General features: G+C 62.5%; 1 protein-coding gene across 4 annotated transcripts; it reads right to left on the bottom strand.

The window, feature by feature from the left end:
- Window positions 1-7: 7 nt before the first annotated feature.
- ZBTB7B (zinc finger and BTB domain containing 7B) lies at window positions 8-15,875 on the bottom strand. 4 transcript variants are annotated; one of them, XM_055403423.2, is made up of 5 exons: window positions 15,837-15,875; window positions 15,562-15,662; window positions 9,460-9,499; window positions 2,790-3,958; window positions 8-2,295 (listed from the first exon to the last, which is right to left on the bottom strand). In XM_055403423.2, exons 1-5 carry the CDS (start codon window positions 15,861-15,863, stop codon window positions 1,830-1,832), a joined length of 1,803 nt encoding a protein of 600 aa, XP_055259398.1. In that variant the 5' UTR covers window positions 15,864-15,875; the 3' UTR covers window positions 8-1,829. The 4 variants fall into 4 exon arrangements, with proteins under 4 accessions (XP_055259398.1, XP_055259399.1, XP_055259400.1 ...); XM_055403424.2 differs by lacking the exon at window positions 9,460-9,499 and having other exon boundaries at window positions 15,820-15,856; XM_055403425.2 differs by lacking the exons at window positions 9,460-9,499; window positions 15,562-15,662 and having other exon boundaries at window positions 15,820-15,875.
- Between the last annotated feature and the right edge of the window lie 1,895 nt (window positions 15,876-17,770).

Below are 17,770 nucleotides of genomic sequence, written 5' to 3'. Positions count from 1 at the left end.
ACAGTGGGAATCTTAAATTATTATTATTTCTTCCTGTCGCTTACACCCGAGGTGGGGGGCAAGGGAAGGGGAGGGGAACAGGAGAGGGGGGATCGCCTCCCCCCTTAAGGCACTGAGTGGAGAAGCCGCAAGGGGGGAGGGGGGAGGCCACACTGTCCTCACTCCCTGGGGCTGGGCCCCGGGTCTCCTCAGCCCTGGGCTCCCCCATCACCTGAAATGCAAAGATGAGGCCCAGAGCAACCTGACCTCCCCCTACCCCAATATATTACATCATCACTTTTTAAATAGAGACAAGGACTGGTCCCGCTACCCCCTCCCTGTGACCCCCCCACTATTGGGGGTACCTGGGCAGCTGTGCAAATGGGCATGGGGGTGCATGGGAGGGAGGGAGAGCACCGGGCCCCTGAACCTGCCCCTTTTAAGGAGGCGGGGGCCGCCAGGCCAGGGAGGGGAAATAGTGCAAGGCAGAGCCCAGGCCCGAGCGGGGTCCAGCACCCAGCGAGGAAGCGGGGGAGATACCCCCACCCCCAGCAGAATTGGGTAGTTAAAAATCTGAAACTAGATTTCAACAAGACCAACAGAAAAGGCTATGTACAGAACAGGGGTGGATTCAATCCTAAGGGAAGAGTGAGGGAATTATTCCCCAACAGGGAGCCCTGGCAGGCAAGGGTCAGAGGGTAGGACTCCTTTCCCACAGGGCCGCAGCCCACCTTCCCTGGGGGCGGGCGAGCAGTTCCGAGCCCGGCCTTGGCAAGGGGGCGCGGCTCACGCGCTGGGGTGGTGGAGGTGGAGAAGACGGCTCCCCGGCAGCGGCCGCCAGGGGCGCTCGCCCGCGCAGGGCACAGCCGCCAGATGGCGCCGGCCGGCCCGTTCTCCGCCAGGCTCCCCCCAGCCCCTCGCCCGGTCCCACACCCTGCACCGCGCCAGCCCGGGGGCGGCGTGAGTCAGGGGCGGCAGCGGTGGTGGCGCGGCTCGCACCTGGGCGGGGAGGAGGTGGGGAGGAGGAGAAGAGGGTAGGCCGCCGCCCGGCCCGCCCTGCCCTCTGGCCCCGGGGAGGGAGCGGCGGGAACAAGACATTCCCTGCCCGGGGACGCGGGAGGGGAGGGCAGGGAGGAGAAGCGGCAGCGGCTCCCCTGGCTGGGCGGGGCCCTCCCGCTGCCCCCAGGGGCGGGCGAGCCAATCAGGCCACCCCGCCCCTTCTCCAGGACCCCATGACTCAGCGCTGGGAGGAGGGCGGAGGGGGACCGGGATGGCTCCTTCCTTACAGGCCCAGTCCCCGCCTTTCAAGCTTTTACCTTGCTTTCCCCCACTTACCCTTCCTTTGCCGCCCCCCTTTGCGTAATTCACTGCCAGGAAAAGGGAACAGAAACCAGGAAGGAGGGGTCTCGAAAGGGAGGGGCAGTCCTTCACCCCCTTACACAGCCAAAACCCCAAGGGGCATGGGGGCGGGGCAAGGCTTTGGTCCCAAGCCCCCCACCCCCTAGAAACCCGCATAGCCGAAGAGGGACCCCACAAATCAGAAATACATTATTGCTTCTACTCCCCAGGAGCAGCTGGGGACAGGGACCCCACCTTTACAATGGAGCTGTAAATATATACATAATGTCATATGTATCACTCCTTGGGACAGCACCCCAATCTGGGGAGACTGCCCCCAAACCTTCTCGGCTTGGAACTGGAATGAGGGCTCTGAGGGAAGGAGCCTATTTCCGATGCCAGGGAGACTCAGTGCCTGAACCCCCAGCGCCGTCTCTGCTGTATACACTCCCACTGCTTGGCATGGGCCTCCCGGGTCCCCGTGCTGCTCCAGCTCGGCCACTCGTCCCTCTTTAAGAGGTGTCCATGGCACCTTCAGCCTGAGGTGTGGTGGGCGCCCCCTCCTCCTCCTCGTCATCAGGGGGCCCTGGGGTGGAGTCTGGGGGCCCGGTAGGGGCGGATGTCTCCCAGAATCGAGCCAGAGACAGGCGGAAGGTGTCCAAATGACCGTTGGAGAGGTCGAGGCCAGCAGGGGATGAGGTGGCTGCGGAGGGCGGGGGGTAGTGCGGGGGCGCATCGTCCTTGCGGCGCCGCCGGGTGCGCACCTCCAGGCAGTTCTGGCCCTTGAGGTGGCGCTGCAGGTGGTCCTCCTTGGCGAAAGCCTTGTGGCACAGGTGGCACTCGTAGGGCCGGTCCCCTGTATGCAGGTGCATGTGGTTCTTGAGGTCGTAGCTGTGCAGGAAGCGGGCTGGGCAGTGCGAGCACGAGTAGGGGCGCTCTCCGGTGTGCTTCCGCATGTGGATCTTCAGCTTGTCATTCCTGGCACGGGTTGGCGGAGGGCAAAGAGATCAGGTCAGGAGGGGATCCCTGGATCGTCGGGGCCAGGTTCCCCGGCCTTGTTCACTCCTGTCCCCAAACACTCGTTTCCCTATTTCTGCTCCGGGAGACCCTTGCTGACTTAGCCCCAGGTTAACCACCTGCCTCTGTGGACATGAGTTTGAGTGAACTCCGGGAGTTGGTGATGGACAGGGAGGCCTGGCGTGCTGTGATTCATGGGGTCACAAAGAGTCGGACACGACTGAGCGACTGAACTGAACTGAACTGAACCACCTGTCTCCAGCACAGTCAGATCTTCAAGGCCCCAGACCCACCTTCCTTGACTTTCTTTCTCCTGGCCTCTCTCCTCAGCCTGGGGACCACCCCACAGTCCCTCCAGGATCACGGCCCTCCACACACCGGGTCTCGCAACCCCTTTCTCCCTTGCAGCACCCTCCCACATGGCCCCTGCTGGGCCTCTCGCCCCTGGTGCTCACCGGGTGAAACGGACGCCGCAGACTTCACAGGCGAAGGGCTTCTCACCCGTATGGGTCCTCATGTGGCGTGGCAGTTTGCCTGCCCCGTGGATGATCTTGTGGCAGACTGGGCACTCCTGGGGCATCTGGGAGCGGCGTTTGCGCACTAGCTTGTCCTGGCTGTCCAGGCCTGGTGGCAGGGCGTCCTGGTGCAGGGAGCTGAGGTAGGCCATCAGGTCAGGATCGATGGCATCCTCGTCTGAGCCCAGCTCTTCTGGGGACAGTGGGGGCCCGCCGCCCTGTGCCAGCCCGTAGGGCGGGGGGTACACCAGCTCCTCCTCTTCTTCCTCACCCTCATAGGCCTCGTAGCTCAGGGGCCCCTCGGGGGGTGAGGCAGTCCCTGTGGGAGGGCTGTAGCTGTCCCCCAGCCCGCTGCCCCCACTGCTGCCCACTCTGCCCGCCTCTTCCTCCTCCTCGTAGGTTAAGGGATGGGTGGGCACTGTGGGCACCTCGGGCACTAGGTGGTTGGCCCGGGCCCCCTTGGTCTGCAGGAAAGCTTTGCGGGGCTTGCGGCTGCGGCGGGCAACAGGCCGAGGAGGCGGTGGCGGCGGCGGTGGGAGGGGTGCCTGTGGAGGGCTGTCGTCACCATTGGGGACTCCCGAAGCTGAGGCGGTGGCTGTACAGGCGAAGGCTTCCAGGTACTGCCGCGCGCGCTCACAGTCGTCCTCGTCCGGGCTGGGCGCCTCTAGTCCGCTGCCCTGCAGAATCTCCATGCAGGCCGCGATGACACAGGGTATCTCCAGCAGTCGTGCGGCCTGGAGTACTGCCGGCATGTTGGCGCTGCTGGTGGTCAGGGTGGCTGTGTAGGCAAACTCGAGCAGGGCACCCAGTGCCTCCGGCCCCACAAAGTCCAACTCACACACGCCGGCCCCTGCACCCCCGGCAGCTGTCCCACCGCCCCCAGCACCCGAGAGTGCACCCCCACCACCCTCAGTGAAGAGCTTCTTGAAGTAGTGGCTGCAGGCAGCCAGCACAGCCCGGTGGGTGCGGTACTCCAGGCCCTGTGTCCGGATGGTGAGGTCACAGAGGTGGCCCAGCTGGCGCTGCTCATTGAGGCAGCTCAGGAGCTCACTGCTGTGGTCTGGGAATGGAATCCCGATCAGGTCATCCTCAGGGCTCCCCATCTTCTCCTGTGGAGCGAAGGAGAAGGGAAGGTTAGGAGCGCTCAGCCCTGCCAGGGGGCCCAGAGTGGGAATACCAACACTGGCTGTGAGCATAGGCCCTTCAAGCACTTTACACCCATTTCATCTTCCACGACCTTCTAAAGTAACAATTATCCATTTCACAGGCAGGAGCCTGAGGTGCAAACAGGTGAACTGACTTTCTATGTTAAGTGCCAAACAGGTTCAAAGCCAGGCGGCGGGCTGAGCCCTATTCCTAACCACTGTGCAGTGTTCTGCCTCAGTGAGCGCGGGAGCTCTGCCTTTCTGGCCTTTCCTAGAGACCTATATGCTTCACCTGCCCCGTTCCCATCCCTTTGGAAGAAGCACTGGTCTGGGGGAAAGGATGCCTGTGTTCTGGTTCAGGCTTCATGAAGAACTAGCTGAAGGACTCCAGGTGCCTCTTGCAGCCAGCCTCAGGCATCGGAAAAGTGGGGTGACAGTCTTTGTGATGGAACCTCCTCTCAGCCCAGAGAGAGGCCAATGAGAGTTCAGATTCACACTGGGCCAAGGTCTGTTCAAGGCAAGGTCAGGTGCTTTAGCTCACATTATCTCCCTAAAGCATTTGGTGCACTATAAAACACTATGCAAACCTGGGAGGTGGCTCCCCAGGACCCCACCTTCTCCTTCCCCACCCACTAAAAGTTCATCTCCCCTTCTAGATCTCTCCCTTGTAGAGGCCAAAAGGGAAACACAGCTCCCAGCATACCTTCCCCCACATCCTCCCCTCCCCCATGGGGCCAAGGAGCAGCCACCCTTTGCTGGGGTGTCGCTGGCGCTGGCGCGGGTGCTTCCTGCCCCGCACCGATAAGCATCGTCCCCGCCCCTCCCCCCCTGCCAATAGGCCAAGTTCCAGTCCTACCCCTCCTCCACTGGGCTACCACCACCACCTCTCCATCTCCATTCCTGGCCAGTCAGGAGAGGCCCCCCTCGCCAGAAGACCTTCTTCCACTCCCCGTGCTATCCTCTCTGAGGCACAGCCACAGAAGGCACAGCACTTTGGCAGTCCCAAGGCTGGTGGAGGGAGGTGGGTAGCAGGGTGAGTCTGGTCTGGAAGTGAGGAGATCGGCTTCTAATCCTGGCTCTGCTACTATCTTGCCGAATGACCTTGGCCAAGTCATTCCGCTCTGTGCTTCTGTCTCCTCATGGTACACAAGGAGCGGGTGGGGATGAAAGCTGCAGGGGCTCAGCTCTTCCACCCTGACATCTGGTGGTCTGCAGCAACTGGAGACAGAGTTGAGGCCTGGAAAGAGCTGGGCTCTGGAGTCATCTAGGCTTGAGTTTGAATCCTCACTCTGCGGCTGATTAGCTCTGTGATCCTTAAACAAGTTGTTTAATCTCTGAACCTTCTTTTCCGTCTATAACATGGGATAATTCCACCTGACTCCTAGGGCTATGGTGAAGGTTAAACGAGCCCGTGGGTGGCACAACGCCTAACACATAGAAGGGGCTCAATAAAAGTTCTGGCCTTGGGAGGGAGAAACCAAGCCTCACCCGGAGGCAGACTGCACTATACAGATGGTCTCTGCTGGGAGAAAGGTCTGTCTCCCTCCGTCAGATCACTCAGGGGGAGTCTGGTTACTACTAGCTACACGACCTTGAACCAGTCACTTTCTTTCCTGTTTCCTCATCTGCAAAATTAAAGGCTGACCCGGATGATCCCTAGGGCAAGTCCCACTGACAGCTTGTCAGTGTCTTCTCTGACACTCCCAACGTCAGTATCGGCCACTGACGGGGAAGGGTTTTGAGGGGGTCGGAGGAGTCGAGGGCTACAGGTTTCCTTTTGAGGACACAAGAACTGCATCGTCTCTGCCTGCCTCCCCGTCTTCACTAGCATCCGGATGCCTGCGTGGAAGCCTTGAGCTAGCAGCGCCCATGTGCTGGCTCATAAGCCACAGTCAGACACCCTCAGATAGCCCACCCCTTCCCACCTTAAGTCCCCGAATCACTTCTCTCCTTGGGGGCCAAGTAGTCTGGGAGCACTCCCAGTTTCCTTGGGTTTTCCCACCTGTACTTTATAAATAGTACAAGTGGCCAATGGCCCCAGGACTTAGGAGCAAACAAAGCCAGGTGGGCAGCAGCAGTGGCCACTCAAGTAGTAGTGGGCACCCTCCCGGGCCCAAGTGAATCCTGTCCCTCCTGAGGGGGATGGGTGGGGCTGTCCTCGCTGTCCATCGGCCGGGAGCTGTGCACCCGCAAGCACGTGGCTCACCCTGTCCCTCCCCCTTCTTCCCTCCACACCCCACCCATTCCCGCTGCGTAAGCCCGCCTCCCTTCTCCCACCCCAGGGCCATCTCCGTGGCAACTTGGTGTGGCGGGATTGCTGATTGGCTGACCCTGCTGTCAGGTCACAGGCTCAGGCTGGTTCATGATGCAGAGGCTTGGGCAAGGGTAGGTGTTTAACCCCTGGGGCCTAACTCCAGAGCCCAAGGCCAATGAAAGAAGAGAGAGGCAGAGGACCCATTTGGGAAGGGGAGGTGTTCCCAGGCGTCTCTAGCTTCTGGGAAACTCCCCTAGCCCTTACCCAGGGTTCTGGCACCCATGCTGACTTAGGTGCCACCTGGAGCTAGGCTGGTGCCAACCAGGCCAAGGGGGCACTCTAGGCCCCATCATCTGGGAAGGATTGATGGGGAGGAACTCCCTCTTCTTTCTGCCAGGGTGGGGCATTGATGCCAGGATGCCCACCCCAACTTGGGCACCCTTCCCAACTCTGTATCCCAGAGGGCCCAGCCCCCCAACACCCATGAGGACGGCCTATCCCCACCCAGCCTGGCATGCCCCCTCTTGCTAAGACCTTGTGGGCATGGGCGTGTGGGGTGGTTGGTGGGGGGGCAGCTGTGCCAGGGAGCCAGGCAAGGTCTGTTTGCCTGGTAGAGGGAAGAACTGGGGGCCCCGCCCCATCTCTCCCCCCTTTCCCGTCACCCCCCCCCCAGGCTCCCCTCACTGTCAGGCCTGCTAGACCGGCCAAGCCGGTGGGCAGCTCTCTTGAAACTGGGCCCTGAGTCAAGCTTGCCCCGTCTTTGGTGGGGGGAAGACTTTGGGGATAGAAAAGTATAGGGGGATCAAAGGTGGGAGCCCCTATCACCTACCCCTCAGTGCCCAAAGGCACCTCCCAAGGTGTGTCCACCATCAAGAAACCAAAAGGTAGATGGCACTGGCCCTGGCACGGGAAGGAAAAGGAGGCTGAAAGTCTTTCCAGGTGCTGACCTCAGGCAGTGTCCAGTGAAGGGCTGGGGGAATACCAGGGCCAACACTGCCGGCTTGAGCCAGCTGAAGAGCTGGGATACGAGGCCCTGAATGGGGCAGCTGCGTAAAGCTGGCCCCCCTTCCCCACACCCTGGGGATTAGGGGAGTGAGGCTTAGTGTGGGGGGCAGCAGGCGGAAACAGGATTAGCGGCGGAGAAAATAGATATGGGCCTGAGACTCAGGCACACAGAGCCCCCTCTCCTTAGGCTCAGAGGCCCCCACCTCCGGGCTCTGCCAGAGAGCCCGAGAGGGACCTGGCCAGCTCCTCCAGGTGTGGCAGCTCAGGGTGCGGATGCTGGCCAGGCTGTGATGCCTCCTGCCGGGGCGATGGAGAAGCCTGGCGCTCTTCCCACCGTGGCTGGCCGCCCTCCCCTCACTTCTCTCTCCTGTCTCCCCCAGCCCCCACCCCAACTCCAGCCTCAGGTTCTCTTCCTGTTTTTTTGGAGCGAAGTTTGCACGAAGCCAGGGCTTTGGCCTGTGGCTGGACCAGGTCGGGGGTGGGGAAATAGGACAGCCAGTCCAAAGTCCTCAGGGACCCAGGAATCCTAGCTTCCCAGCTTCTTCCACCCTTTCTTAGGGCCTCTGGGGCCCAGGGGCTGAAGCCATCTGGACTGCCCAGTTGGAAAGGCAGGGTGAGAGGTGGAGGTGAATCCCCTGGAGGACTGGAAGGGCTTCGAAGCAGAGGCCCTCGGCCCAGGACGCCCCAGACATGTATGGAGCCTTTCCCTCCCCACCCAGCCCCTCCAAGCTAGTACATGCCTTCCCCATCCCCCCATATGTCGCTTCCCCCTCCTAACCTCACCACCCCCAGCACTCACACTTCCTGGGGGCCGAGGCGGGGAAGAGAGACCGCAAGCCACGAAGGGGGAAGGAGGCAAGGGGAGTTGGCTGCTTCCCGGTGCTGTGGGGGTTAAGCCTCTCCTCCCTCAAAATCCCCAATTCCTGGTGCTTCAGCTCTTGACAGGAGGGAGACCTCAGTGTTCCCCATACTTTCTTTCCATGACACCTGCCCTAGTCCACAGCCTCTGAGATCGCATCAGGGGAAATCTGAGGGCGATAAAAGATGGCGGGGGAAGGAATGGGGCAACTCCGTCTTCCCTAGTCTTCCCCTCTTTTCCTTTGGGGACCCCTGCCCTCAGCCCCTCTCCACTCTTGGCCCCTTGCCTTGGCCTCTTCCTGACTCCTCGGACCCTTGTCTCCCCTCTCCGCGACTCCTCCTTTGCTTTCCTCCCTTCAGCCCTTGCAAGGCTCCTGCTTCCTCTCTACTGCGTCCTTAAGTCCCTAGGTCTCCAAGGAACCATCCCTACCTCTCCTTTCTTTTGGCTTTTGGTTCTCTCGCTGAGGCCTCTCCCACTTCCTCCATTTCGCCCTACTCCAAGCATCCCTTCTCTTCTCCTCAGGCCAATGGATGGATGCGGGTGGAGAGGGGCAGAGGAATTAAATTAAGAAACCGGGCCTGCCCTCCAAGGCCTGGTCTTGCCATGAGATGGTTGCATTTAGGCACCCACGACCCCATTCTGGATGAAGCACAGGACCAAAATCGGGGCGGGGGGGACAGTTGGCGAAGATGGGTGGGGGGGGACAATGAGAGCGGATGTGGGGTAGGGTGGGGGGACAGCTAGGCCTCTCTGCCCGTCAGAGTTTCCAGCCCTGGAGCAGCTGGAGTTTCCCCAGAGGCTGCCCACCCAAAGCCAGGCAACCATGCGCCTGGACAGACCCCGGCCATCAGCGCTCCCAGCAGGGGTCTGCCGAAGCCACGCCAGGTCCCCTTAGGGCCTGAGGAGACCCACAAGGTGCCAGGGTCTGCCCTGTGCCCACCCCCTCCCCCCCAGCCTAGTGTCCCCGGCTGCGTAACCGAGCCGGCTGGTAACCCCACACCCGCCAAGCCGCCGGCAGAAACCTGAGCCCCCCAGCCCCAGAGGACACCCCAGCCCAATCCCCGGAGCCCGGCTCCCTGCCAGCCTGTCCAACCTCCTGTCCTGGCCCAGCAGCCCCTCGGCTCCCATAGGCCCCTTCTGCTCTCCTGTCCTCCTACCTCCCTCGGACACATAGGCTCCCCCACACTCCAGCCCCTCAGCCCCTCAGCTCCCTAAACCAAGCCCTGTGAAAATTTGGACACCCTCTTCCTAGCCTGTTTTTCAGTCCCTCTCTGACCCTTGGCCAATTCTAGGCCTCCGAGCCTCCCCTGGGGCCTGATCTCCCAAGCCAGAGCGGGGCCTACTCACCTGAACGCTGAGGGGCCTTGCCGGCAACTCCTCCTGGCCCCTGGGGGGAACAGGTTGGGAGGGGTGGGGGAGGGCCTGGCTGGGGGGGAGGCAGGGTGGCTGTTCCCCGCTCCAGCTCCCTCCTTCAAAGGGGCCGCCCACGACTTGGCCCAGCCCCTCCCCCCTAGAGCCTTAACCCTCTGGGTGCTGTCCCCCCTCCCCCCAGATGGAGGGAGGGGTTACCAGAGGCCTGGCAGCGTGGGAGAGGGCCTAGAGTCTCTGCCTGTGGTGCCCGAAGCCCCAGCCATACCCACCCCCGCCTGTCCTGACTCAGTCCTAAAAGGGGAAAAAGGTGAGCGGTAGGAAAGGTAGGAGCTGGGACAGTCCAGGAGGACAGAGGTGAGGAGGAGCAATGGGAGAGGCTGCTGGAGGTGGGACCAGGAGAAGGAAGAAGGCAGGGGAGGGGACAGGAGGCGGCAGTGGCCAGAAGAGGGAGGAGGGGAAGCCTGGACAGTCAGTGCCAGGGGTGACAGGTGCCCAGGTCCCAGCCCCTCAGGGCATGTGGACGAACAGGAGACCACAGGGAGGCCCTTCAGACCCCCAGTGGGCCCCTCAGCACCCTTGGGAGCTGGCCGAATTCTCCCCACCCTGTACTGGGCTGGGGCCCTCAGGGGCTGGGCAAGGCAGCACCCCGCCCTCCCCATGCCTCACCCCAAACCCACTCACATACCACAGTTCCTTGCCCGGGCGCCAGCCCCTGCCAACCAGGCCAGGGGGCAGCACTTGTGCCAGCCCCCAGTGGCCAGGGGCATCAGGGGGATAGAACTGGCCTGAGGTGGGGTGGACAGATGGGGGGAGCTGTGTGCACTGAAAGAGGAAGGAGCCGGGAGGGGGCATCTGCTGGGAAGCGCCTAGCCCCACCCCTTGCGTAAGCTGCTGCCACCCTGGCCGGTTGGGTGGGACCCGCCTGGGCCTGAGGGGCAACTCAGGAGGGCTCTGAGCCCAGAGGAGGGTGGGCCACAAAGTTCCACTTAAACAACTCTGGGGGACTCATATTCCTGTAACGAGGCGGGCCCTAGGTCCCCCAACCACTAGGCCATCCCATGTCCTGCTGGGCTGGGAGGGGGGACCACAGAAATGCCCCCTAAAATATCCCCTCCCCTTTCCCCCCAACAGCTGCTGGCTCAATGCCGCTGGCCTGCTGCCCCTCACCAGCTCCCGGCCCGGTTGGCACCTACCCACCAGGATGCTGGCAGTCCTGCCCTCCTCTCCCTCCTACCCCCTGGCTCCCAGCGCCCCATGCCAACTGTGGGCCTGGGGTGGGGGAGGGTCACCCCTGTGCCTTGGTGCCAGCTAGGCGGGCCCAGGCCCCTAGATCCTACAGATAAGGCCCGAGACCCTGTTCTCAAGCCATCTCCTCAAGAGGCAATACACGGGTTAGGGCCTACACGAAGAGAGTCCAAGGGAGCTGTGGACAGTTTGATGAACAGTTATCGAAGGTTCCACTCCCCACGACGGGGGCCAGTGTCTCTCCCTGCGGCCAGGTGCTGGTCTCCCGGCATCTGCCCAGGCATTTGCTTGGGCACCAGAGTCCCTGCAATTCCTGATCGCTCTAGTGCCCGCAGCCTGCCAGGGAGTGAGGTGGGGCTGCTCTCTGCCCTTTGATCCCTGTAAAGGGAGGGAACCAGCCTAGAGGGCACGGGGCAGGGAGGGAGTTCATGGGGCCCCTCCATTCCACCCCTGCCAGGGGCAGCAGGGCAGGGTGTGGGCATCTCTTGGGTGGAGCCCTAAGGTGAGAATGGATAGCATGTCTCAGCTGGGGGTGGGGTGGGGGGGGTGGATGACACTCATGGATACATGGTGTCATGGGGGAACAAGGCAAGGAGGACAAGCTGGGGGGATCCAGAGGGTCCCCAGGTTCCCAGTCATCCCAGTCCACTTTTAGTCCCATCCAGAAAAATTCCAACTTAACCAAATTGAGAGATCAAGGAGGACTACAACTCCCAGTATGCACCACAATTGCTTTGCATGTACCTTGGGAGTTGTAGTTCCCTTGAGAAGACCTGTGCTCTTGCCTTCCCCAGAGCCCTGCTGCTGATGGGGTGGGGAGAGCAGAGCAGGGGATGGGAGGTGGTCATGAATCTCCAGGGGGACTGTGTTTAGGAGAGGTAAAAGGCAGGAGGTCTATGGTTGGAGGAGAGGACCCCTGCTCCCAGGCAAAGTGGGAGGAAAGGAGGAAGGAAGGAGGAGAGGATGTCTGTTGAAAGGGGCATATGGGTGGGGAGGAGCTGGGGGGGGGGGTGGAAACAGGAAGGAAACTGAAGCCAGAGACATGAGGTCTACAGCAAGGGCCTGGTGGAGCCCCACTCCGAGGCCGGCAGGGACTGGGAAGGCATTTCCCCCTGCCGGGCCTCGGGATCATTCTGGTGGCCTAGTGAGGCCTAAGAGGAATTAGTGATGTCAAGTAACAAGTCAGTTGGCATGTTTGTGGGGGTCACTGGCTCCATTTACCTGCCACCAGCCCTCTTTTGTCTGGGGCACCATCAGCCCCTGGATCTGGTACGAGTATTTCTGGCTGGAGAGCTCTGAAAGCTGACTCGGCTCTGTGATGCTAGCAAACAGAGGAAGGGGCTGGGCAAGATTAGGGCCAGGCCTGATGGGCTGTATGGTAGAGAGAGACAGGGTTAGGCCCAGGGGTGAGGTCAAGAAATTGTGCTGGTAAATGTGGATTCCACCCTCTAGCTGAGGCCATGGCAACTGGGAGGCCTCAGTGAAGAGACGGCTAAGATGCCAAGGAAGGCCTCTAGCCTCCCACCACCCCAGGCTGTAGGACAGAATGAAGAGGGAATCATTTTCTGGTGTTCCTGTGGAATTTGCTAAAGGTAACTTTTCCAGTTGTGTCCGGTAGCCTGTGAACATTAAAGGTGGCAACTCAGGGGACCAGAGAGCAGCTGGGTGCCTTTACTTAGTGGGGGTGGAAGTCAGAAGTGGGCAGAGGCTCTGCTTCCAGGCCACTTTCTGTAGGCTCCCCAAGGTTCTGGGACAGATGTTTATAGGTCCCAGCCAAGACTCTTGCCAAGACCTGGGTCTGCCTGGGTGGGAGATCATTTTTGCCTCTCCAGGATCCGTGATGGTAGACAACAGTAGCTCTAACCCCTTCCCCCTAGTCCCCCAGGCCAGCCTTGGCGCCTGGCCGCCTGTGTGTTGGCAGGACTGGTGGTGGTGGGGGGGCGGCGAGGCAACTTCAAACTGTCCGGGCAAAACGTCAAGTTTACTCACGAGTTTACTCAGCAGAAGGAGGGGGAAGAGGCCAGGGCGGGCACACCCCATGCCAGGGTCCTATCCGTCTGCCTGTCCCCACCTTCCTCCCCCACCCTCCTCTTCAGCCCTAGGCCAAAACAGGCATAGGCCCTAAGGCCTGGTAGCAGGGCAGCCTCAACTCTCTGAAGGTCAGGGAGCCAAGCAGGCTGGAGGCAGGAAGCCCCAAAGCAGTCCCAGAGGCTTCTATCAGAGGGCAGTGCCCTGCCTGGAGCCCAGTCACTACCCGTCTTGGGACCTTGGCTTTGGGCCAGAACTGGGTCTCTTAGCCACCAAGAAGGAGGCAGTACAGGGCAGGCCTCCTCTATCTGAGCAGTCCCCTGGGCAGTGACTTCTGACCCCAAATGCCCAGTCCTAGGCTGTGCCCCAGGCAGCATGATGCCATCTGGGCAGCCATAGGATCAGGGCTGGTTCTCTCTGCCCTGGCTTGGGATGGGGGGCCAGCACCCTAGCTGACCTACTTCCCTTTCCTCCCCACCTGCTTTCATTCTCTGCTTCTCTCCCCCAGCCTTCACTGTCCCCACCCCAGAGGCGCTCCACCCCCCATGCCCGCTGGGCCCCCCTCCCCCACCCTTCCCCAGGGTGCCAAGTGCAAGCACACAAAGGACCCGATGGTGCATTGTTAGCCCAGCCCCCGCTGCCCGCCGCGCCCTCCCAGGGCGGGCACCAGGCCAAGGAGGAGCTGGGGGCCCTGGGTGCCAGGGGGCACCATGGGGAAGGGGGAAGAGGTCAGCACCTGTCTCCCAGTCACTGGGGTCCATGTCAGCCAGAGCTGAGCAGGAATGAGAGTGCCCCAGTGGAGCAGGCCTCCTTGACACCTGAGCCTAGTGGGCACTGCCTGCTTTCTCCCCCAGAGCCCCTTTTGGGGTGGCATTAACCCCTTCCTGACCCATGTACTAAGGTTGGGGGGTGTGGTACCCAAGGGAGGGGACAGTGTCTGGGGGTGCCAGCAGGCTGCGTTGTGCCCACAGCAACCATGTAACAGAGGCACGCTGGGGGAACCGGGGTCCCGGGGGCCAGGGCCAGGCGGCACTGACAGAGATTTCTTCTTGTTTCATCAGCTGCTCCAGGGGGAGCCCCCTGCTCTTCTCCCCAGTCACCACTAAGGAGGAATACTAACTGCTACCCAAACTCAGTCACAAATATGTCCAGCCCAGCACAACACTCCATATGCCCACTCTCTCTGCCCAACCTGATGCCCACTCCATGCCAGCTCTCCCAGCAGTGCCAGACGGGTACAGGGGTGACCAAACCAGTTGGTGTGTGAGTGGGGGAGCAGGAGGCTCCCCATAATCCTCCAGGCCTCACCCCCCCCTACACACATGCACCCTCAGGGAAGAGAGAGTTCCCATCCCAGTTTAACCCCTCACTACCCAATCTGGCTCCCCATGCGCCTTGATAAACTGTCTCCCTCCTCCAGGAATAAGTTGAGGGAAGCGGGAATAGCTGCGCTGACTCATTCTCTTTCTCCGCTGCAGCTCGGGGTCTTCACTGCATTCGGGTGGGGGTCAATTCAAGAACGCCTTCCACCTGGCCCGGAAGCCAGGACAGCCTGCTGGTCTCCCCCTCTCCCCAGCACCCACTTCCGGTGTCCCAAACTAGGTCAGCAGCGCTCGTTTCCTGTGGGTCAGCTAGCACCCGCGCCTCTGCCCCTCCCCTGCTCCGGACCCAGGCTCCCTGCCCCCCCCAGGGCGCCCCGAGGTCTCACCACGTCTCAGCCGCCCTTTGATACGTGGGGGTTGTGCGGGGCGGGGGGCAGGGGACCCGCCCTCTCTCCAAACACCAGCAGGGCCGGGGCGCCTGGGCAGGCACGTGTCCGGGCACAACCCGCTGCCCACGCCGCCCCCCCACTCCCGGCCCCCCCTCGCTCTGGCCGGGACACGTCGCTCTCTTACTTCGGGTGGGGTGGGAGGAGAGAGAGAAAACTGGAAATTGAAAGCAGCGCCCCCCACCCCTTTGAATGGCAGCCCTGTGCCAGCCGCGCTCAGACTAGGTCCTACAACAACACAGTAGCGACCCCCACTCCGGGAAGGGGCAGGTGCGCCAGCGCCGGTGGGGGACGGACGATAGGTAGAATTCTTCCTAGTCGCCCACACTCGCTCTCGGGTTCTGGGGGCAGGAGCTGGCTTTGAAAAGGTGGCGGCGGCACTGGAGCCCGAACGGAGAGCGGGACTGAGGGGCGGCGGAGAGAGGGGTCGCTCTGTATCGCTCGGAGGCTGTCGCTGAGCCCCGCTACCGGCGAGAGAGCGCGGCCGTGGAAGCGCAAGAAACCAAACAGTCCAGCCGGTAACTTTCCCCCGAGCCGCGGCTCCTCCTGCGCTCCCCCCACCCCCCAAGCAACTGGCCCGAATCCAACCCACCGCGCCAGGGGGCGCGGAGGAGCGGGGGGGGGGAGCGTTGTCCTAGTTAGAGTCCGTCAGCGTTTCCATTCCCTCAACTCGGTCGGGTCGGGGGTCTACCTCTAAAGTCACGAAGGAGACTGGGGAAGCGCTGGGCGCCGCCTCGCCCTCTCTCCATCCCGGAGCCGCCAGTCTGTCTGATCCCAGAAGTGCACAGAAAGTTTCTGGGGACCCTCCGTCCTGGGTTGGGGGAGGCTGTAGTTCCTTCTCTACCTTTCCTCCCCGTTAAAATCAATTCCCAAGACCCGGAGTGTTGGGAAGGCACAGGAAAGGGGAGTGGTGGGAATCTGGTCTGCATGCGCGCGTGTGTGTGGGGGGGTCCCACTTACAGGACAGACGAAGGACACTGCAGTAATCTCGAGTATGGGGGACCCCTAGCCAGGAGGCAGAAGAGGGGTACACTCACCTCTCCGCCTTTGGGTCCGCTGGCTGGAGCTGCTGAGGCTCCGGGTGTGGGGAGAAGCGCGTCCCCCGCCAGGCCCGGGGGCTTGGGGCCCTGCTCCGGTCCTGGTCAGAAGGCCGCGGTCAGTGGCTCGCCGCTCTCTGCTGGGGGGCTCCTCCTCCGCAGCCCTCTGCCTCCTCCTGCCGCCCGCCCCCCCCTCGGCCGCGGAGAACCGTACATTCACCTGGCTCCCACCCGCCCCCCCCTCAGGGCCCGCCTCACCTGTCCTGCTGTCTCACCTGTCCTCCTGCTTGCTTTCCCCCCATCCCTCCCCTCCCTCCCCCCGCCCCCTGCCACCCCCCAAACTCCCCCTCCCAACCCTTAGCAACACCCTCTGTCACTTCCTGGTTTTTCACCCGCCCCCCCAGGCCCCCCTCCCTCCGCCCAATAAGGACATAAACTTCAACCCCTTGGTCCAGCCAGTGTCTGCAGGGCGCAGATGGATCGCTCCCTCCTTTTTCGCTCTTTTCTTCCAAGCTCTTACTTTGCACTCTGAGCTTTTTCCACCCTCTTCCTTTCCCTCCTTCTTTCCTTGTCTCTCTCTTTCTCCCTTCACCTGCCGCGGTCCCTTTCCCCCTCCCTCTCCTCTTTCTCTCTCTTTCTAGCCCCTATCTCTCCCAGTCCACCTTAACTCGAGCTCCGCCCTCGACCCCCATCCAGCCCTCCGCCGCTACTCCGCCCCGCCCCCTGCACTCCACCGCCCTGTCCGCCCATTGGCCTGAACACCCGCCCATTCCAAGTGGGTCCCGCCTCGCGTTGGGCAGGGAGGGGGCGGAGCCGAGGGGGCTGGCCTGAAACCTGGAGGAGGGGAAGAGGAGGGGGCAGTGTCCGCAGCGGCCGGGGAACCGAGCACCCCCATCCCCAAGAAGGGCTCTCACTCTTCTAAGAGGGGCTTCTGTAGGGTCAGCACCTCGGGAGGGAAGGGTATGAGCAGGTCGAAAATACGCTAGGTGGGGGTGAGGCAGGGACTTAGGGGGTTGAGGGAGGGGGTCCCGTGAGGGGCTATAATCAGGTCAGGGCCCCTGGAGGTAGGGGGAGGGGAGCCACCCGGCCATCAACTCCAGCTCCTACGCCCCACCCCCAACCCCCTTAGAAGGAGCGGGGGAGTTGAGGCTGCAGGCACCCTGCCTCCCTCCCCACGCGTGACGGCGCCCCGCGGGGAGGGGACGGCGCCCTGGGCAAGCAGCCTCTGCGCTCCAGCCGGTGCCCGCTGCGGCCTTGGCATTGTCGAAGGGGAGGGGCCAGGTCCGTGAGGGGGGAGGGGGAGGAACGCTCAAGCTCCTGCTCCCCGCCTCCATCCCGCTGTGCCATAAGTGGAGAAACTGAGTCTCCGCGGAGAGATATCTGGACCTGGATTCGCTCAGAGACCCAGAAGGCGAGGGTACCTGAGTGTTTTACGATATATACGTAGGTTTAGGGGGATCGAGATATGTGCTTCAGTGCCCCCCAACTGAGGAAGGTAGCCCGTTTGGGACGCTTCCAACTGGGCCTGCGGCGCTGCGTACCCCAAAGAGCCCCTCCCACTAGTGTAAAACTGATTCAAATCCGGCTATCGCGGGCCAGGTTCCGCTCCCCGCGGCCTGCCGGGCCGAACCGGGTCGAGCTCGCTTTCTCCAACCCCAGCCCCCTCCGCAGGGGGCCTCCCTCCCTTTTCAGCAGGTGGCTCCGCGGGACACCAGCTCAACCTGTTGGACCACAATAGGCGGCGCCAGGGGGGCCCTGGCCCTCACCCGGGCTGACCCGGGATCCCCGCGCAGGGGGAGGGGCGGAGTGCCGGTCCCTCCCTCCCTCTCCCTCCGGCCGTGACTCAGCCTCGGGGCCGCTGCCCTGCTCCCCAGCCAGGGGCGGAAAGTGTGAGGCGCCCCTGAGGGCCTAGGCCAAACCAAACAGCCCCCCAACCCAGACATTATCTCACTGTAGAATTGGGGGGGCTCTAGGAAGGAGGGGGTAGCAGCAGCAGGAACGGGGCGCTCCCGATAGGTAATCCGCTCCGGGTTTTCTTATCGTCCCTGTCCCCCATGGGTCCCGAGGCTGGTCACTGCTCCGGGTTTTCTTCTCGGCCCCGCCGGACAGATTCTGGTTCGTCAGGGCCCGGAGCCGGTGGCGTCCAGGCCAGGGTTTTCCCCTCCCTCCTCCAGCTCGGGGTCGCGCTAGACTGGAGAAGGGCTGTGCC

This window comes from Moschus berezovskii, chromosome 4 (assembly GCF_049115385.1).
Source record: "Moschus berezovskii isolate FMDL1 chromosome 4, NW_MosBer_1.0, whole genome shotgun sequence".
Classification (NCBI taxonomy): Eukaryota; Metazoa; Chordata; class Mammalia; order Artiodactyla; family Moschidae; genus Moschus; species Moschus berezovskii.
The sequence above is the reverse complement of the archived record's forward strand: the minus strand, read 5'-3'. Positions and strand labels throughout refer to the sequence as shown.